Below are 22185 nucleotides of genomic sequence, written 5' to 3' on the forward strand. Positions count from 1 at the left end.
CTGCCCAAGGTGCCAGTTTCAACAACCCCAGTGTAGTGCATGCGTACATAAATATATGGAATGTGAATTTTGTCCCTACCAGTTCATTATTTGAACCACATCAAAGTTGGTTGATTATATTCTGCTTTTCTGTTCAGAACCAAATGACCAACAGTAATTAATACACAGACGCCCACTCAAATCAAATTAATACCACCCACCACCATTGAAGACAAAATCTTTGAAGATTCAGGCAGTGTTGAAGAAACTGCACTAGTTGCCAAACAGCTACTGGGCCATGTCCAATTACTTCTTATTATGTGAAAGACTGCCTCCCCCTGCATTCAGTTATAAGATCAATTCAGGCCATCTGGGAAAATTCTACACATGCCACTGCACCCTGTAGAATATCCGAGGATGGTGAACTGAAAATAAGCATTTTTTGCTATTGCCCCTTATTTTGGAATGCCCTTCCCTCTGTCATACATGAAACAGCAGCTAACAGTTGCTTTAGATATCTTGTGAAGGCTTACCTTTTGCCTGGGCTTTCCCCAACCCGTAAGTTCAGACCTTGCATGAAATGCTTTGAATCCTACAATTCCTGTTTTATATGCCTCCATATAGTTGTTTTGCTGGTTTAAAAATAGGGTCTTTAAAAATCTTGTACACTGTGTAAGAGGTTTCTAAAACATTAAGCTGTCTATAAAGTGCTTTTTAAAAAACTAAGTAACATAAAATAACATAGCATAAACAGGGCCTTAAGAACTCTGCCAAATCCATCACTCACCAGGGTCTGTCCTGATGCCACATCCGGCACAGCGATAGTTCTGCTTGGCCACTGCCACCTTTCTCCTGCAGAGACACAAAACATGTGCTATGTACATGTGCAGACAGAGGATAGATAGATCTCAACCTCCTATCTTGGGGGGCTGGGAGTGGGCTGCTAAGGAAAATGTTATGAGGATTTAACAAGCAGCATTTGAACATGTAATAAAAAAACCCCTCTACATGGCCATGCAATGTTATTATAAAGGACAGAAGACACTTGTCTGTTTCCAAGCCTGTTCTTAAACCACAAGGACCACTAGCTTTCTGAGAAAAGGCCTGTGCTTGTAGAATGCCACCACCCACCAGACATGAGCTAGGGAAGAGGCCACGGAGAGGACACTCTCACAAGTCGTCGTATTTTGGCTGGTCATCAAGCAGATCATGAGAAAGCCACCTCCCAGCCACTTTCTCATCCTCTGGTAGATGGTGCAACAGTCTGACTCAGCATAAGGCAGCTTCCTTTGTGAGTAAGGCTTCCATTCCTAAAGAGGGGGGGAAATCCTCTTGCTGCTGTTGGCAGATTCTAGCAAGGGCATGAATGGGCATATTAGGAAAGAGGAAGGGAAAGACAGAGGATGCTGCAGGCTTGAAAACCACCTGTCTCCTTACGTTGGTGTTGGGTGGATATTGAAGATTATCTGTGGTCGGGGAGGCGCCCACTCCAAGTTCCCTCGGACCCGGATACGGAGTTTATAGATGTCTGCGTGTTCCCCATCGTCGGGAGAGATGGGCACAGAATCGGGAATTGGCAAGAGCTGCAAGAGGAGAACAAGACGCACAATGCAAACATGCACCTGCAGAATCTTCTGGAAATAATTTAAGCACTAAGTAAATGCTGCTAAGTAAATGCTGCTATAGCAATCTCGTGGCTATTCCACAATCCAGTGGTAAACTGCTACGTGTGACTGCGTGCTGTTCTTTTTCCTTACAATCAGCCATTGTCAGGCTGGTACACATTCCATGTTATTTCTGTTGCACAAGTGCAGAATCTCACGTCACGGTCCCCTCCCTGCCCACCACCCTAGCTTTTCAAATTTCACACTCACGTGAAACTTTGTAATCCCAGAGTGCACACGACCTTAACAAGAGGGCACCATGGAATTCCTGACTGCTGAGAGAGCTTCCTTTTGCCATTACCCAAGAGGAAGTCGACAATCAGTGATCCCTTGTGAATAGAGCCCACTGTCAAACAGAGAATGTGAAGTGGGGAGAGCAACAACAGCCCCAAAACTACAGCAAACGGAACAGAGCAGCATCTTGCAGAGCAACTCCAGAGCAGAACCTCAGGTCACCAATGAAGTGCCTTTGTAAAGCCAACGCAGAACTGAACTGCAAGGGGACCAAGGAGTGGGAGAACAGCCATTGTTTGGGCTCACATCGGTGCTTGTTAGTCACTTCCAGCAGCGCTCAAATGCTTCACTGTCTCCAGCACAGAGTACTAGCGTTGGGTAGGCGCTTACACCCCACTGAAGTATATAAACAGGGCCATTATGCTTGCTGCAATTCCTCCCGGTGTGACTTGCATGACTGCTGCCTCCCTAAAAGGCCTCATTCTCTCACATACAAGCAAAGCCTGCGGTTTGAAATAGACAAAATTAGAAGAACACACAGAACTTGCTTACTTTCCATAAGGAGCGATGCAGAGCTCTGACGTTCCACACCCTGACCACACACTCCTGCACAGCCTTGGTTTAGGTACTGGGATTTCAACCAACACAGCCCATGTCTACTCAAGTTCCTTATGGCAGCTTTAAGGGCTGGAGGCTTTTTGCTTTTAAAACATACCAAGATTCTCAGGGTGCTGAATTCTGCATCAAAATGCCCTGCTGTGCCCCAGTGCTGTAGGACTCTAAGCATGCCTAAGACACCCTTCTTCCTCCAGCCACTGACTTCCCGCAAATCAAGAAGCTGTCAAATGTCAGCAAAATCACACCTTAGGTGGAGGCCGAGGCATGCAGCCTGGACCCACACGTTTGGGTGGCTACTGATTGGTGCAAGTCACACTGAGCTGGCTTGTATTTGTAGTCTTTTGGCTTCAGGTGTGGCCAGCCCTGGTTATAAACCTGATTTTCTACTGAGCAGCCACAACAAACCACTCTAAACCAAGGCCTTCCATGCAGAGAGCGCAGCCACAACACTCACACACCCTGGCCCCTTCAGATGGGCCATTCATAAAGGCTGTTAGAGCACGCAGTAAACATGACACTCCCTGGGCACACTTCCCATTCGGGACATACCAGCAGCAACTTTTTGCAAAGCTGCCTTTTCTTATACCACTTGGGCCGCCTAAGAAGCCTTTTAAGAGACAGTCTCGGGCCCTGAAAACCAACAGCAAATGATCTATCAAGATGGCTCCCTGAACAAGTCTTCCCTGCTCCAGGAACAGAGGTGGGCCTGGTGAAAGCTTTTGGAGGCACTTCAGACTTCCACTCTCCTCCTGTTGAAACATCCTTAAGATCTTTTGCTCAATAGCTCTGTGTGTGGGTGCAGAGGAACCTGTCCCAACACCACAGCTAAATTTCACAGACCACATAGCTCAGTTTTATAAGCCACAGCCCTGTTCAGTAGTCAAGGTCCATGAAAGAAAGGGCACAACACCAATTCCCAGCCTCCTTCATCCAGAAGTTTTGGACTACAACTCCCATCAGTCCCTTGGCCACGTTGGTTCCTGCTCCCTACCAATCCCAGTGTCAGTAGTATCTCCCCACTGTGTTGCGCAGAAGTACCGTAGGTCTTGGTGCCCTTGCCACCTGAGCTGCTGGGTGGGCTGGCCTACCTGAAGTACTGGGACTGCTGCCCTTTGCCCTTTTAATCTAGAGTGGTTGCGACCATGCTTAAATGCCATCACACCCAGCACATTAAGTGTTTGCTGCCCCCTGCCATAAAGTGGCTAAGTTTAAACCACCACTAGAAACGGGAAAGGGGGGGGGCAGAGCACAAAATGACTATGCTGTTCTGGCCCAGGGTAGGTGGGTGCTGAACTCAGGAACCCTACCTTCTGCGGGGCATCTTGCTCCGGCACAAGCCATTCCAGTTCGGAGGCTGCAGGGAGCTGCATCCCTTCGAACTGCTTCAGCAGGCCCATGGCCACCGCCTCCGCTGAGTTGGAGTTGAGGAAAGAGTGGAAGCTGTTGGACAAAGCAGCAGAGATTAGCACAGATATAAAGCAGTGGGGAAGGGGGTTCCTCTTGAAACCCCACATGCCCCACGAAGCCTTGGGCTTAATTCCTCACTCTTCCATCTCTTACTGCAGGGACAGGAAACCCGTGGCCCTCCAGAAGTTGCTCGACTCGCCACTCCCATCAGCCCCAGTCAGCATGCCCAACTGGCCCAGGAGCAGTGGGGATTGTCATCCAGCAACGTCTGCAGAGTGAACATCTGCCTCCCCTTGTTCCTGCCTCACTTAAAAGCGTCCTAAGGACACTGCACTTTCGCACATCTGGCCCTCATTTGTTATTTCTGCCCCTGTCCCAACCAAAATATAGAACTGGGGCCCACGGCCAGTTGCAGGAGCAAAATCAGGCCCTCCCATCAGTCGTGCCTCTGCCTGTGGAAGTCTCCACTGAAGACCCAAGCTGGCACCTTTGACACCTCTCTTGCCGTAGAAGCAATAAACCAGCATTTCTGGCTCCAAACCAGTTCCTTTTATCTACTTGGAACCTGCCCCTGGACACAATATACTGCCACCATCTGCGAGACTCAGCCTAGCCAGAACCTCAGCAACCTGCAATCTGGTCCTCACCCATTCCTTCACACTGGGAAGCCAACCCAGGTGCAGAGCTTTAAATCCTTGTCATCTCTTGGCCCTGATACTACCAGAAATGGCTCCCAAATGGCACAGATTCTACTTACATTTTGGCCCCCAACACCCTTCATATATATTACTGAGAGAAGAAGCCTGTTTAGACCTTTCTTAAATTTGTCCCCCAATTGCCCCTTCTTCAACCTTTCAGCCTAAATCTTCCCAGTGTTTCACCCCAAATGAAATGGAGCAGGGGGAGGAATGAGCCATCATGGTGTTCTTCTTACGCTACATCAGATATACATACGTGGAGCCTGAGGAGTGGAAGGACTTCTTGCTGGGAGCTGCACTCCTCTTGATGTCTGCATCTAAATCACAGCACAAATGAAGCGGGGGGAGGTTAGACGTGGCAAAGGCCACGCTGGACTTCTGGATAGGTTAACGCATATCCTGTATACCTCCTTCCTGTATACCTGAAGGAGCATCTCCACCCCCATCATTCAGCCCGGACACTGAGATCCAACGCAGAGGGCCTTCTGGCGGTTCCCTCATTGCGAGGTTACACGGAACCAAGCAGAGGGCCTTCTTGGTAGTGGTGCCTGCCCTGTGGAACGCCCTCCCATCAGATGTCAAGGAAATAAGCAGCTATCCTCTTTTTTAAAAGACATCTGAAGGCAGCCCTGTTTAGGGAAGTTTTTAATATTTAATGCTGTATTGTTTTTAACACTCGATTGGGAGCCGCCCAGAGTGGATGGGGAAACTCAGCCAGATGGTCGGGGTATAAATAAATAAATAATACATTATTATTATTACTATATCATCACAATTTTACAACAAGGAACTGAACTATAGCAGAGATGGGCAAATTTGCCTATGGACCAAGGCCTTCTCACAATGGACTGCTTCAAAGTCTGCCCACTTTCTGCACCATCCACAGAGAGTGCCTCAAGAAGGGTGTCGGAGCCTGCGTTTAAGGTTTCTAAGACTAAAGTAAACAGAAGCTACATCTGGCATCTAACACAATTTTATCTGATCTGCTCCACCCCAATTTGTGCCTTGTTGTTGTTGTTGTTGTTGTTGTTGTTATTTATTTATTTATACCCCGCCCATCTGGCTGGGTTTCCCCCGCCACTCTGGGCGGCTTCCAACAAATAGCAAAATACATTAAAATATCACAGAGTTGCTTATCTCCTTGACCTCCGATGGGAGGGCGTTCCATAGGGCGGGTGCCACCACCTAGAAGGCCCTCTGCCTGGTTCCCTGTAGCTTTGCTTCTCGCAGTGAGGGAACTGCCAGAAGGCCCTTGGCGCTGGATCTCTCATGCGCTGGATCTCTCATGCTTGTTGGAAGCATGAGGCATTGATTCATAGCTGCTTGCATCCTTCCCAATTAAGAAGCGAGACTGCTATAGAGACCTCCAAGGTGGCCTCACTTCCTGAGCATGTTGGCACATACCAGGAGGGAAGAGATGCTTTGTTCACCCAAGTATTGTTGCTCCCACAGCATGGCTTGATAGGTGGTTCTCCCATCAGAAAATGAGTAGGTTGTTCCCCAGTTTAAGCCACATATTCCCTCACCTAATATCATCTACCACCCCATTTTGGCAGAATTCTGTGGGGGGCTGTTATAACGAATGGCTTTAAAAAGCAACTACTTTTCCTTCCATAAGACACACTTTTTTCATCATAAAAAGTAAGAGGAAATGTCTGTGCGGCTTATGGGGCAAATGCGTGGTCCCTGGAGCCGAATTGCCCAGGGGCTAAAGGCAGATTTTTAAAGAAAGAGCTAAAGGCTAACAAGAGGGAATGAGCTGAAAGGAACCCGCTCAGCAGCTGATTACAAGAGATCCGGGAGGGAGATAAGAGAGCTGGCTCCCTTCCCGCCCCTTGCCTAGGCCTCAATTGTTGTCTGCAGAGGGAGACATGTGACTGGCTGATTAGATTATCTGTCTGGAAACTGTAGAAATGGGTCCATTTCCTTTCCTTTACTATAGAAGTTGCAGAACTGTGAGTTGAACCCCATAAAAACAGGATTTTTTTCCCTTTGCAAGGAAACTCAGCAACTTTGAGCTGATCATAAAAAATGGAGCTTTCCCCCTTTGCAAAAAAAGATGCACAACTCTGAGCTGACCCCCCCCCAAAAAAACGGGGCTTTTCCCATTTGCAAAAAAAGCTGCACAACTTTGAGCTGATCCTAAAAAAATGGAGCTTTCCCCCTTTGCAAAAGAAGCTTCCTCAAATATTTAATGGGGGGCAAAGGCACCTAGGCCTGTAGGAGTCGGCTGCTATGCCTAGGACAATTCAAGAAAGCAAAATCGTTATTTTTTCTTGTTTTCCTCCTCTAAAAACTGGGTGCGTCCTATGGTCAGGTGCGTCCTATGGAGCGAAAACTGTGGTGCACTCTAAATAACTAAATGGCAGATTAGTTGCCCAGTGGCTATTAGCCTTGACAGGCCCCATTCCAGAGAGGAGGGGTTATGGACTGCTAGATATTGTGGGTTATTTATCTATGATGTGGAAGATCACAACCAGGCCCTGCTTGTAAACCTCCACAGGGCACCTACCGTGTTTCTCCAAAAATAAGACACCGTCTTATATTTATTTTTCCTCAAAAAAACCCACGGTGGCTTATTTTCAGGGGATGTCTTTTTTTAAAATCTATATAATTAGGTATGGTACAGTTTAACCTACAAGGTTAAACTGCCTATCACTATGGCTTATTTTTGGGGTATGGCTTATTTTCGGAGAAACACGGTAGTTGTCCACCATTAGCAGAAAGGCCACCAATCTGACCTGGTCTGCCAATTCTTAAAAGGTCCCCAAAGGTTTTGCTAGCCACAGTTGCTCACACTGGCCTAACCCTTCTATCAACACCAGAAAGCAGCTAAGAGAGCGAGAACCGTAGGAAGTGAGCATGACTACCATGGGGGAAGATGGAAAGCTTATAAGCCATGCAGGGAAGTAGCTGCTAGCTGTTTAGCTTACCTGAAGAAATACACACATAGGGAAATAAGTTAGTTATGATGTGTTAGTAGAGAGACTTGGTCACTCAAGAGTGAGTGAGTGGGGGGGGGGGACACAGTTCAAACTGGTCACTATGCCAGTCAAAATGTGACAGTTTGCATTTGATATCACTGCTATTGTAGCCTCAGGGCAGGCTCCGGAAGTCCCAGATAGATTGTAACAGAAATGTCCCTCCCACAGCGATGTATGCTGTACAACTGATATGTTTTTGCTGCTTTATCAAAACCGCCTGGTTTAGACCAGACTTTGGCCCATACAGTATTTGCTTTGTTTTGCTCTCACCTCTGTTTATATTCTCAGCGCCAAAAGGTGGAAATATACATTGATTATAGAAGGCAACTGCAATCTCTCTGCTAGGCAAAATTCCCTATATGAACTGATTCAGACCCAGTGATCATCATGTGAGGCCCTTCTTCATGTGGCAACGGGCCTTTCCTGTGGTGGCTCTGTTTGCGGAATGCTCTCCCCAGGGAGACTTTCCTGGTGCCTTCATTACATATCTTTTTATATAAAACGTTTCTCTATAACTAGGCTGATAAATGTGTTTAAGGGAGTGGGGTTATTCGTGTGCTTTCGCTTTTGTTTTATTATGCATTTTGTGTTTTCTTTTTTGCGGAGGGAATTCTATAACATGCAAACGCTGCAGGTAAGCACCTAAGTCATGACATGCAATACACCCCAAGGGCGATCTAACTAGTTGTGCCCACATGACACAGACAGACCGACACACACAGAGTGAGGTTACTACCTGAAAACAAGGAAGCCATTGAGACCGACAGGCCATTCTTGGATATTTGAGTCAGGTTAGATCCATCGTTACCATCTGTAAGATACGGTGACGACAAAATATTGCATGTCAGCGGAAGGGGGGGAGGTGTAAGCACAACCAGAGCAAGGATAGGAGAGACTCCCAATAGCCCAGGGCCCTTCAAATCAGACCAGTGGCTTTCAAATTTTCTACCCTGAGGGAATTCTTTCCATGTCAAATTTGTCTGCCAAGTAACCCTTGCACACCACAAATTATTCTGGAGCATAGCTGTGTGCGCACACACGCACATAAGGTGCTGGCCAGGCCCCCACTGCCATCCAAAATGCACCAGATAATGCAATTGACACCCCCTCCTTGCAGGTGCAAGCTGACTTCACTGGGGAGCCTCTGAGAGGCTTCTGGGGCATCCCAGAATTCCACAGGATACAGTTTGAAAACCACTGAATGATGGGGTTCAGAAGATCCCACCAACTCTGAGCTCTTGATCCTTTCCCCTCCTCCCTCTCCCCAACACACAGTATTCCAAGCACAGCCAGGCCAACTGCACAACTGCTCCTCCGGGTCTTGGCTGCTTAGCTATTCCTTGCTTCAAAGTGAGTTTCCAAGTTTCATACCAGCAATGTTTTGTGGCTGATGCCAAAAAAGGTAGAGTATTTACTTTTGTTTCTCTGATCTCTCTTAAAAAGTTTGACAGGGTACAAACTTGACTAGGAAGCTTCCACAGGGGTTAGGGAGCATTACCCAGGCTACTCTAGTCTACTTTTGTAAGGATGTTTGCTGGGCTATTTTCTCTGCCATGCTCTTCTTTGGCAGGAGCAGGGTAATCATGTACAGACAGAATAAGGATTGGCTCACTTCCCTAATGGCCAAACTCCAAACACACTGTGGTCTCCAGCCCAGGTAATATGTGCACTGGGACTGATCCTGCACTCTGCACAACTAGCTTTGGCTGTTCCAAGTGCAAGTACCTCCTCCACACTTCCCACTTTTAAAATTTAGAACTGATCCTTTCTTTCAAAAGCCAGCGCGATTCTGCCCTGTGAACATGCCTTTGGAGGGGATTCAAACAGTAAGCTTCAAGTTGGAATAAGCAAGCATGGGCAAGCCTCCCCCCAATTATAACAACAGCCTTCAAATTTGCATCTTCACTGAAAGGACCCATCAGCAAGGACACTTTCATGCCGACAGGGTAGCAAATGATAATCACAATTATCTTCCCAAGGCCCATAGTCTGTGCTTTTCCATTCCTGTTGTCCCTACTGTTCTGATACTAGAGAACTGTGTCACTCCCATTTTTAGAGCTGGACAACGCAAGCAAAGATTATTGTCCTCAGAGTCAGTCACACACAGAGTCCTGAGAAGGTCCCAGGTTAAGTCCCTGAAATCTGCAATTAAAAAGGATCGCGAACTTGTGCTTGGAAGCATTTCTGCCAAGGACCTGGGAGAGCTACTGCCAACCTGGGCAAACAACCTTGGGCCAGCTGGACCAAGTGCCCCTGTATAAGGGAGCTTCGTATGCATAAGGCTCATTATACCAATTCCATCTTACCTCTAATCTCATACTCGTCAACCTCTTCTGCTGAACCTGAGTCAGACAAGTGTGTCGAGTCCCGGGAGCCGAAGTGGGATCCACTGTCTGTTGCCATAAGACCTGGGAGAACAGCGGTAGAAAAAGAAAGACTACAGTGCACGTCAGAATCTGTCTGGTTCAGCCTTGGCCAGCCTGGCACCCTCTATGCTTTGGGCTACAATTCCCATCACCCTTGGCCAGTACATTAATTCAAGCTGGCCATTATTTTATTATTAATAATATTTTATTAAAATTTCTTGGTTTACAAAGGTATGCGCAATGTCTCTTTTTTCAAGTTACATTTTCCATAGGTCAATTTCATTTGTTGAGACATTAGGGTTACATTAGGAAGAAAAGGGGGGAAGAGGTGGGGGGGGCATGGTGGGTGTTGGTGGGGTCGGGAGGCGATGCTTCAATTTTGCTTAATGTATGTGTGGGGTTTTGTGTCAGCGTCATTTGTACAGGTTCTCTTTGCTATTTGCTTGTGTTCCTTTGGTGGTGAGAGAAATTGGGGTTGGCCTAGGACAGGCATCCCCAAACTGCAGCCCTCCAGATGTTTTGACCTACAACTCCCATGATCCCTAGCTAACAGGACCAGTGGTTGGGGAAGATGGGAATTGTAGTCCAAAACATCTGGAGGGCAGAAGTTTGGGGATGCCTGGCCTAGGGTGTGGTTGCTTGTTTGTGATTGGCTGTAGTGAACTTTGTTTTTGTATGTGAGTGGGGTGGGTGGGTGTTTTTGAATCAGGTTAGCCATATTGATTTGCATGCTATTGCTGGATTCTTGTCGTTGCCTTGTTGGGCTGTGTATGTGATAAAGGGGAGCCATACAGGGGTGAAGGTATCTTCTTCTATTTGTCCCCGTTTCAGTTTCGGTTTATTGGTTAATTTTTCTAGCAGGGCTGTTTCCCTTACAATTTGGTACCATTGGTCCATGCTTACTCCTGATAGGTCTCTCCAGTGTCTGGCTATGATGCTTCTGGTTGCTGAGAGTAGGTGGGTTATGAGTTCTTTGTGATGTGAGTGGGCATTATTGTCATGGAATATGTTTAGTAGGGCCAGTTCTGGGGTGATTTCTAATACTTGCTTAGTTATTTTACATATTTGTTGTATGGCTCAAGCTGGCCATTATAAGCACAGTAAGAAGCAGCACATTCCTTCACTTATTTCCTTCTCCATCCCTTCCCCCTCTTGTCTATTAGTTCCTGCAGGCAAGGACTGCCTTCTTTCAAAATCTGTGCACATTTACTTAGTCAAAGTTTAGGTGTTTTAACAATCATAGAAGTTGCAGGAGAAAGTTCTCTCTTTTCACTCAAGTCACCTCATTGATGGGTTCTGCATGATCAAAAGTTTAACTAACCCAGTGCTGAAACAAGGGGAAAGAAAGTGCCTGTGGGTAACTAGAGGCTCTCAAATAATTCACAGAACCTCTTATGCTGAGACCATAAACACAGATAAACCAGAAGCACAAAAACTTAGGGCCATCTTTTTAATAAAGATGTGTATGTTACTGAAGTATGCAAATTTCACCACTGATACACTTTCTAATAACCAGGCAGCCCTCAAGACAATAAGCCAGACTAAATACACACACACCCTTAGACAACCACAGCAGCTCTATTGGTTTGGATCCAAAACAGCTCCATCCTGGGGTAATCCAGGATATACATGTGGTAAGAATTCACTTCTACACCACCTTGTTCATTACCCAAGTGCGGAGCCACCTTTTAAATAAACCACAGAACTAAGGAAACTATTTTCAAGTCCAGCATCCAGGAGGGACCCAATGTTTATTTCTATTGCAACAGGACAGAGCTCAACTTAAGTGCCAGCTGAAAAGAGTGTAGGGCTAAACCTGTAGAGTACAGGATCAGCATGGGCCATGTATAGGTCTTCTTGCCTGCTTGGATTGCCCAGTCCCTCCTGAGTGAGCCCCAGAAACAAGTTTCTCTTTCTGCCTGAAATGCAAATAAAGCCTTTTCCATCTTATCAGACTGCCTCCTTTCATCCTCATTCATGGGAATCTGTTACCATGAGCCTCCTTTTTGATTTCTTTAAAAAGGAGATGAAGGAAGCAAGGATGCCCTGAGTGGGGGAGAAGTAGATTTCCAGCAGGCCACTTCCTGCTCCGGCCATTGGCTCCTATGACAAAACTAAAAGGCAAGGCTAAACCCCTCTAGGTGTTTTGTGATCCTCAGATGCTGCACACACAAACAGAGCCGTAATCTGCACTACACTAGAATAATAGAATCATAGAGTTGGAAGAGACCACAAGGGCCATCCAGTCCAACCCCCTAGGGTGGAATTTGGTATGGAACATAGACTTTAGTTGCCCCACCCCTCGCCCCATGGGTCTCATTTCTATCTCTTTTTTGTTACTAGCTTCTACCAAGGAAAGATTGAGGGCACTAGGAGAAGGGGACGACAGAGGACAAGATGGTTGGACAGTGTTCTCGAAGCTACGAACATGAGTTTGACCAAACTACGGGAGGCAGTGCAAGACAGGAGTGCCTGGCGTGCTATGGTCCATGGGGTCACGAAGAGTCGGACACGACTAAACGACTAAACAACAACACCAAGGATAGATCCTGAAAAACAACACCCAGATTGAATTGCACTTCCAGGGGTCAGGAAAGAAAGCTTCAGTGCAACTCATTCATGCTCTGACATGATAAGAAGCAGAAGGCCATCCATTAATCTTGCTGAATTGGCATAAGAATAAAGGTTTCTTTGGCAAGAGGATATCAAGCTGTGGCACTATCCGGGATCTGCACCCTCGGAAATAGCCTCAGGGATCCAGTCACTTAAATCCCCAAAGAAGCCTTCAACACAGCAAAAGGAAGAGCTGGAAGGAAGCACCCACTGTCGGAGCTGATCTCCCGGTACGCTGGGTGGAGGTGCCGTGTCCTGATCTGTTGTCGGCGGATGCGGATTTTCTGTTGGAGCTCCTGAATCTCCTTGTCGCTGTCCTCCTCCTCCTCTTCCAGCTGCCTGTTCGTCATATTGCACTTCATCAGCTCAATGGCAGCAATGAGCGACTCGCAGATGCTGAAGTGAGCATTTTCCTGGGGTGAAGGGAAGAGAAGCAGCAGACTTAAGTTTTGCACAAGACTCAAAAGGAGGGAGCAGTTCTCCAGAGAAAGAGACAATGGGTTTGCAGGGGGGTGGGATAGGTGGCATGACAGCTGTCTAAAAATCTTTCAATACTCAAGTCCGGTAAAAAAAACAAAAACAAAAACTTTGGCAGCCCTGTGCAAAACCTACACTGTTGTAGAATATGGGCATGCACAGAAATCTGTGGCTTGCTTCATTTCCACCAACCCACCCCCAAATATTTTTCTAGCCCTTATGGTTCGGGGTGTAATTTTTTTAATGTACTTGATGTTGCATTAAAAAAAAAACCAACATTTGCCAAGGCAGGAACTTTTCTATCAACCGCATTAGTAATAATTTTACTGTTCAGCTCAAAGTCATAACAAAAACAAATGGAACATTCAAAAGTGAGCCACAAAGTTAAGTTTCCTGTTGGCCAATGCAAATAAGGAAACACATGAATCATAGTTCTCATTATCAGACAGAAAATAAACCAACAGAAATAAAAATTTTCCCGACACTAAACTCGGAGAAATATTTTTCACGAGGATCCTTAAAAAGAGGGCATGTTTAAAACACTGCTAACTTGGGTGCTAGTGTTGATTATTTTATTGTCAGCCCTTCCTTAATTGCCTGTATCACATAAAGAGATACTTTGGACCACACAGAAAGTGATCCCTATCCTCTCTCCATCTTACATTTCAATACTGCTGGACTTCAGCCAGCTTATCAATGTAACAGGAATAGAAAGGCCTTGGGGATCAGATGACCGAGATGGTCTGCAGCCCTTCCTCACCCTATCAGGAATCTTATGAGGTGTAAGGAATTGATACTGCCTGAAAAAAATTGAGTGCCAAAGACATTCCTGTCACCTTACGGACAAGCAAGAGACCCCAAGCATATATATGGTTCCCAGGCAGCTACACACCCACCCAGGCACTGGCCATATATCCTGGGAGTCACTGCTCTCTGTGTTTTTCTTTCACTATTTCATGCAAGCTCCCTGCTAATCTCACATTTCACTTCTTCTATTGCCTACCTTTTCCAGGTCTGCACAGCTGCCAAAATCTTGCTCTGACAAGTAACTTATCAGGGACTGGCCTTCTGAGGGCCTCCGGAACATCCCTTCCCCAGAGCTTAGATACTGCCCGGTATCTGATGGAGAAAGAAAAGTTAAAGGAAAAATACTGTTCAATTGCTATGAACTTCGTCAAGGGGTGGCTCACGCAGGACTAGGGCAGTCAGAATCCTTTGGGAATGGTGGAAGATGCAAAGTCATTCGGAAAACTCGCAAGGTCTGTGCTGGCTCTAGCTCCTGCTTCTCTATTGTCAAAAGGCCTTGGGTAGCCAATGTGGTACCTTCCAGATTTTGTTGGACTCCAACTTCCATCAGCTCCAGCCAGCATGGCAAATGGTCAGGGATGATGGGAGTTGCAGTCTAATGACAACTGGGGGGCACCACATTGGCTACCCCTGCTGAAGGCCATTTGAAGCTGGAGGGGCACAGCTCTTAGCAAAAACCTGCATCAAAAACTGGAAAAGGCTCACACACCATGCTGATGCCCAACTCCGAAGGAGAGCTGAGATACAGGCAAAAAATAACCTAACAAAAGCCCTACAGTGCTCACCGTATTCCATGTAAACAGATCCAGGGGTGCTCATCTGGCTGCTCTGCATCGAGCAGGACATGCTGCCTTGGAACCTGGAAATGTCTCCACTGGACTCTAGGGATAATGTAAAGAAAGACTGAGTCAATTGCCATGATCAGAACGAGCCACAGGATGGGGCATGAACAGAATTGAATGGGACAAAGCGATACATCATGAAATATGTGAAAAAAACAAAGTCAACAAGATGGAAGGTGCAGTAACATTTGGGCAAACAGGAGCCCAGAAGGAACCATGGAAGACAGGCAGGCTGTGGGGCGAACTTTCATGGACAGAGGCAGAAATCATGCATGTGCTCAAGCAGGGGGGTATTCTAACAAGCTAGTCTAGATATGCCTTCACAACTGGTGCCAATAGATGTCAAGATTGGATCTTGGAGAGAGTCAGGTTCAGTATCCCAATTTAGACTTGCGGCCCTTCAGTGTTTTTAGGAGACCAGCTTCCATCAGCCTCTGCTAGCCTGATCCATGATTAGGGATGATGGGAGTTCAGCAGAACCTGACAGGTTCGCCATCCCTCCCCTAGGCAAACATAGGCAAGTTGTTGTCTATTGCGTGCCATAAAAAAAGCTTTCCTGTGAGACCACCGTAAAGCACTGTGTTGCAAAGTTTGGCTTGATGATTCTCCAGAAACTTCAGCTACTTACTATGAAGGCCACTCCAAAATATGCACTGAATCCTTGGCACACAATTAAACTATGCTGTTTTACATCTATAAAGTGCTGAATGGTTTGGGCTCAACATACCAGGGACCACCTTCACCCACATGGTCATGTCACATTACCATTTCTGAAACTAAATGTTCCTGGGGATCACCAGTGCCTGCCAGTAACTCCCTCCTCTTGCTACCCTTGGAGTCTCAAAGGCAAAGCACAGCTCAAAAGCTCAAGATCTTTTTATCTAGCCTTGACGTTGAGGAGGAGGGTTATGCCAATACAGAAAGAGAAGCTTGGCCATTAGTTACATTTCACCTGGATAATTCATTTTTGGGGTTTTTTTTAAACGTAACTATCCTTGTTTCTTAGAATGCTGCACCACTATACAGTGGTACCTCGGTTTATGAACACAATTGGTTCCGGAAGTCTGTTCATAAACTGAAGCGTTCATAAACTGAAGCAAACTTTCCCTTGAAAGTAATGGAAAGTGGATTAATCTGTTCCAGATGGTCCGCGGAGTACTTAAACTGAAGCGTTCATAAACTGAAGCAAACTTTCCCATTGAAAGTAATGGAAAGTGGATTAATCCATTCCAGACGGGTCCGTGGAGTACTCAACCTGAAGCGTACTTAACCTGAAACATGGGTATAATTGGTTCCGGAAGTCTGTTCATAAACTGAAGCGTTCATAAACTGAAGCGAACTTTCCCATTGAAAGTAATGGAAAGTGAATTAATCCGTTCCAGATGGGTTCGCAGCGTTCGTAAACCGAAAATTCGTAAACCGAGGTGTTCATAAACCAAGGTTCCACTGTAAAATCAACTTACATGCATACTATGGTGGTTATCCCTTCCTGAAACATTCCTATGAAGTCACTGCTGAAACTCTGGACCAGGTCGCAAGGCCTTGTCCACAGTGGCTGTCCTCCAGCTTCCTGACCACACACAGAAGTCTGTCCTGACCTAGATTTCAAGTTTAGGAACAAGGCAACCTCTGAGACACAGCTACTATGGGAAAAGGCTTGCATCACTTGGGCCAGAGCATGGGCTTGACCTCCCCCAACAACTGAAGTTCCAGGGGCAGCAAAGGCTGAACGGGACAGCAGCTGGTTTTAGTGCTTTATCCCACCTGATAATGGCATGGAAAGATGATGGAGGGAAATCAACATTTGAGAGTGTGTACATCCAGAACATGCAATGGCAAAGGAGAGGGTTGAACAAGGCAAGGGAGACACTGGTGTCAACTTCAATAGCTCAGAAGGTCAGGCCCAATTTAGGGCCACTTCACAGGTTATATTCCTGCCCGCCCCACCCCCCAATAGGAAATGCACTTCCATGTAGGAAGCAATGCAGAACCCGCATGTGACAGCTATTACTGTCCAATATAGGCTACAGGGAAGTCTTCCTCATCTAGGAAAAATACAACGAATGAGGCAGTCCTTGTAGAGCTGTTTAGACTGGGTAGAACCACTCTATAAATTGACGCTTTTGGCATCATAACCAATTTTGACAAAGCTCCGAATGCAGACCAAAATCTCTTTATCAAAAAGCTTTGACATATGGGTTGCACCAAGAAGTGGAAAGCCATGATCTTTGCACTTTGACATCTCGGAGCGTGTCAAAAAACTTAGCATTGGTGGCTTCTTGGGTCAAAATGGTTAACTACAAACTACAAACTCTGCAGGACACAAAACACTCCTCCAAGACCGTTTCACAAGAACCCACACATTGAGTAGCACTGACTAGTTTCAAGTAAGGAAGGACCGTATGTACATAGTGCCCTGAATTCAGCCCAAAAGCCACTAGGAATGAATCTCCTACCACACCTTAAAACCTAGACAGAAGAAAGCCCAGTAACCAACAATGGGCCAACAAAAATAGTTTTTATATATATATATAAAAAACCTCTTTTGTCGCCCAGAGAACCTTCATTATGGAGTGAAAAGAAATGTTACAAATCAAAATACTCAAGTTGTTGGAGGCTTCTTGAGGTTGACACCAGAGGGTTTCTATTTTACAAAGACCTTGCAGTCAGTGCAGAAGATGCCGATGAAGGGGTGTGCAATGTGCTGGCTCCCAAACCTGCAACAGGATCTTCTATTATAATGCTGATATCTCTGTGCCCCCCTAAGGACAGGCAGCAAAGCAGAAAAGGGAGCATGAAGGAAGAGAGAGAGGAAAAAGAGAGAGGAAAGTTACTTACCAAGGCAGAATCCTGTCTGCCGCATTTTGGAGACATTGTCTTTGTTCTCCCTTGAAAGACCCCCAAAAGGTTCTGCCATTGCCCGTATACCATGAACAATACAACGGAGTAGAGATCCCAAAACAAGGCCCCAAATTTGGGGGACCAAGGGGCACACTCGAGAATCTAAGAAACTGTTGTGGGTACCTGAATCCCTCCCCCACCAAAACCAGGTAAAACACCTATACCCCCCCCAAAAAAAACCTCCCCCACCCCACCCCAGCAAAAAAGGCAGCTTTCCAAAGCACTATTTAAAACAAAAAGCAAAAACAATTAAATCCAAGGAGCCATGGTGCTAACGAGTGCCATGTCTGGGACCCCAACTTTAGAGTCATTTTCTTCAAAAAAGAAAAGAAAAAAAGAAGCCTATCAGTCATTTCAGGCTGGCTCACCAAGTTCTTCTGCCCAATTGTAATTCCCTTTTTCTTTGCCGCTTGCTGTGGCTGCTGTTGGCCTCAGCATTATCCTTTTTCCAGCAGCCCCACACAATCTCACCAATATGCTCATGCAGAATATTCTAAAGAAGCACAGTGACCAAGACTGGTGATCTTGCAGCCATTGCAGGAATCAGAAGCATGACACAGGTGGTGGCCTCTAGGGTGGCAGGTCAGGCTCTGTGGGTCCATCTTGCTGAATTTTGAGCCAAGAAGCAGCTAACTAGTGTGGAATTAACACCTATGCTAAGCATAGTACAGGCATCCCCCTGTACATAGTTCTGGGCCCTTGTGCGCATAAGTGAAATGGCGTAAATTGGGGAGCACCTTCTAAAAAGCTTCTAAGTGCCTATTTCCCCCTGCTCTACCGCTCTTTCTCCGATCTAGACCAAAATATCTAGAATTAACGCTCTGGGGCTGGACGGAGGATGTGCAGGAAAGCAGCAGCAACACTACCCCACATGTCAGCTATTAAGCGGGGAGGCTGAGCAGCCCTCGGGTCTCTTCAGGGCTTCCTCTGCCCTCATCGACGTCCTCTTCGGACTGTGGGGAAGGTCTCCTCACAAGCCACAAGGACTCTCCAGCTCTCTTCCGCTATTTCCTGGTATGATTTTATTTATTTCCCCCGCGGTCACAGAGCAGGGGTCAAGGAATTGGGCCTGCTATTGTGTGTGTAAATTAACTGAGGGTACCATGCCTATGGATGTGTCTTGCTACTTGTAGCAGGAAGCTTTACAATCCCTTTCTCAGCATGATATTCACTGTCTCAAGAAGTGCATTTTAGATGTGGGCAAAGTTAAAATACTATAGGCTGAGTGGGGGAAAGAATAATGGTGTTCTGTGTAGCATGACGGATTTCTGGGGTGGCGTCAGTAGCTCAACAAAAGGCTACCAATTTGACTCTGCATCTCCATGGCTACCTCAGCAACTATATGAATGCTGTGTGGAGAAGGAAGTTTGACATACAATTTGTTATTTCAGCAGCGTAAGTATACATAGCACTTTGCAGGATTTCTTGAGCAATGAGAGGTGCTCTGTCTCCAAAGAGCCTACAATACAAATGCCGGCCAGAAAGTCAAGAGAGGGAGAGAGAAGAACAGCAAACAAATGTGACCAAGTGCAATTACCTGTACTCAGGTGTGGTTGCAACTGAGGCCAGGGATTAAAAGGTTAAAACAAATGTTACACTGGGGGAAAAGGAAGGTTTTGAGGGGGGATGTGAAAGAAGGGAGAGATGGCATCTTGTACTTGTCCAGAGAGGGACTTCCACAACTGGATAGCTCAGTTGGTTAGAGCATGGTGCTGATAATGCCAAGGTTGCAGGTTCAATCCCCATATGAGACAGCTGCATATTCCTGTATTGCAGGGGGTTGGACACTAGATGATCCTCAGGGTCCATTCCAACTCTACAATTCTATGATTCTATTATTCTAACTGAAGGTCGGGAAAGGAGAACAGGCAAAGTTGTGTTAGAAGATCATCACACAGCTGTGGTTAGAAGACCAAAGTCACAGACAGCTCTGTAAAGGAAACCAAGGGAATAGCAAGGCTGTGGCCAGCTTTAGAGGCAGGAGAGTCAAGGAATTTCTGCTGGAAATGAAAGGGGGTGGGAAGGCAGCCAAGGAAAGGATTTGAGAAGGGGCATCACAGGAGATGAGAGTGACTCTGGCAGACATGGGCAATAGTGGGTTCATGAAATATGGGTTACCCTTAGCCCAGCTTCAGCCGTGAATTTTGACCACTTGCTTTGGGAGCTCCCCATCTGCTTTTCTCTGATAGATAGTTATAATAGCTCATCTTCCCAGCTTGATCTCCTTCTACCGCACTGCTCCTCTAAGACCATCTATGAAGTATGTCACAAATCAAAGGGAAAGGTGAGGCAGGTTGACTGACGGGGGCAAAGTGGGATGAGGAGGGGGAGATTTTTTAAGTATTGAGAAGTGCCACACAGCTTCAACTTTCTGTTCACCAAATTTCTAGCCTCCCCCTCAAGACCTGCTTCTTTAACAAAGCCTTTCAAAATTCAGTTCAGAATTAGTCTTTAATACAACACCATGGGAAGGGCACCGGTTCAGTGGTACAACATCTGCTTTGCATGCATATGTAGGACTTGGAGAAACCCCCATAAGAAACCCTAGAGAGCTGTCAGTCGGTATGTAGACATTACTGAGCGGGATGGACCAACAGTCTGTAAGGCAACTTCCTGTTCCCATAAGAAGGGATTCCTATGTTCCACCCACAACATAGATCAATCCAGTTTGGCTCACAAAGCCATTTTCCCTCAAGCCACGCCCACCTGCCCATCAGCTGACACCCCTGATGATGTCAGCTGATGGGCAGGAGGATGGGGTTTGATGCTACGTTGGCTGCACACCCTGTTCCAAGCAGAGAACAGGATCCTGCAGCCAAGGAAGCAGGATTTAATCTCCGCTGATCAGCTTAGCCTTTTGCTCTTCGGAGCTGGAGCAAGGTTGAAAGGTGGGTGTGAGGCACTTCAGAGTGGTTTACAAAACGCTTTGTGAAGCACCTGCCCTCACCTCCATTTTGACAGGCGGGTGGTTCTGAACACCCGTCAAATTTGGCCCACGAGGCCGAATCTGATAAGAACCTGGCCCATGGAAACATCCAATGACACACACACACACCCCACTGCAAAAGCCTGAGCTAGAGCAAGTATGGGTGGGAGGGGAGGGCTTGGCTGCCCTGTACATCACTTCTGCTATTCTTTCATTGTAACCTCTTTCACCCAAATCCTGTCTTTTTTGTTAGTGGGCAGGGACCATTACAAAAGTTGAAAGTTTTTCCAGAGGCAGCTGAGTCTGTGCTCAACAGCAGCACTCGTAATATATCCGTCAACTCTTTTGCCCACACCTTACCATGCGTTTTCCCAGAGGCCACATTGGTGTCTGAATGGGAGCGTACGTGGCTCCTCTTGAGCACCCCACGGGAAGCTGACGTCTGACCCTCTGAGAAGCTGGACCTACGGAAGAGGCTCATCCCTCGGCTGCTGCTGCTGCCGCCACTTGCTCTCTGCTCTCCCAAGGAGGAAACGGACTCCTGCTTTTGGGAGCTGCTGGACGAAAACAGGTTGGAGGTGCTGCTCTCAGCACTGTTGCTAGTGGATGTGCCGGACTGAGCTGGGCTACCACTAGCCTGACTCTGCCGGCCCAGGTTCCCAATCGCCAGGTATTCTGGCCCGTCTGTGTCATCCTGGCTGGCTGCCCACGGGTCATCGTTGGCCGAGGTGCTGGCGCTCATCTCGCCAGGAAGGGAGGCATCTCTCGGGGGAGAGACGGTGAGGTGTGGAAGAGGAGCGGCTTGCCACTGGGGGGACCTGCCCTCCGGCTGCCAATGAGATGAGGCACACTGGGAGTTTTCCTGAGGCTGGCTGGTGCCACTGCAAACCCAAGTGTTTGATGGTCTCCTGTCTGGAAAGAGGTGGGGAAAGAAGGGGAAGCGGGGACTTGAGTATTTTAAGAAACAGAAATGGCAACAGAAAAGCACAACCTAAACTACTGCACTTTGAGGTGCTGGAGCTTTTACCTTGAATGCTGGCAGAGGCGGAGTAAAGACCTGAGAAGGAGCCAAAATACCGGTGGGTCGTGCATTCAGCTGGAGGGGTACATATGGATCCAGGAAGCGCTGTGAGACTTTGGCTCTTTGTCACAGGCACAGAGGACTCGCTCTTCCTGGCAAACTGAAAGAAGGACCTAGTTAATGCACAAGGAATACACAAGGAAGTAGAGCTATAGAACCAGAAATGGAAGGAATCTAGTGGATTATCTGAATCAATCTATATTTAAGGAATAGGGTCCACATTCATTCATTCATTCATTCATTCATTTAGCCTGTGAACCCCAGATCAGCTGCCGTGGAATCCCTGGGTGTTGTAGAGGGCACATTCTAGGGGCACTAGCATGCCAGCTGTGCCTCATCAACACTGTTGTCCCATGTTAAGTGTTTCCCTAAGAAAGCTCTGTATTGCAGGGAAAGATGGGGAAGCAGAGAAGTTTGTGAACCGTTGCTGATCATCTTACTGAGGAACTCCCACTTGACTTCTGGCACCATGGAAAGCCACTCATTAAATCCAACAGCTGCCCCAAGGTGACATACAGTGAGGGGGGGGGAGTATTTGATCCCCTGCTAAATTTGCCAGTTTGCCCTCTGACGAAGAAATGACCAGTC

At 46.8% G+C, this 22185-nt stretch overlaps 1 protein-coding gene across 5 annotated transcripts in view; it reads right to left on the reverse strand.

The window, feature by feature from the left end:
- Positions 1-22185, reverse strand: part of RUBCN (rubicon autophagy regulator) — a 50932-nt gene that overhangs the window by 10594 nt on the left and 18153 nt on the right. For 3 of the 5 annotated variants that reach the window (XR_009557551.1, XR_009557549.1, XM_035132559.2), the window contains exons 6-16: positions 21544-21697; positions 20877-21428; positions 14633-14728; positions 14044-14159; positions 12775-12976; positions 9891-9992; positions 8321-8395; positions 4857-4917; positions 3803-3935; positions 1417-1562; positions 767-831 (exon numbers count right to left, since the gene is read on the reverse strand). Coding sequence is in view for 2 of the 5 variants with exons in the window: in XM_035132559.2 (XP_034988450.2) it covers positions 767-831; positions 1417-1562; positions 3803-3935; positions 4857-4917; positions 8321-8395; positions 9891-9992; positions 12775-12976; positions 14044-14159; positions 14633-14728; positions 20877-21428; positions 21544-21697 (1702 nt within the window). In the remaining 3 variants the exon portion in view is untranslated. The remainder of the gene's footprint in view (positions 1-766; positions 832-1416; positions 1563-3802; positions 3936-4856; positions 4918-8320; positions 8396-9890; positions 9993-12774; positions 12977-14043; positions 14160-14632; positions 14729-20876; positions 21429-21543; positions 21698-22185) is intronic. The other 2 variants (XR_009557550.1, XM_035132561.2) reach the window with 1 other exon arrangement.

This window comes from Zootoca vivipara, chromosome 5, assembly GCF_963506605.1.
Source record: "Zootoca vivipara chromosome 5, rZooViv1.1, whole genome shotgun sequence".
Lineage (NCBI taxonomy): Eukaryota > Metazoa > Chordata > Lepidosauria > Squamata > Lacertidae > Zootoca > Zootoca vivipara.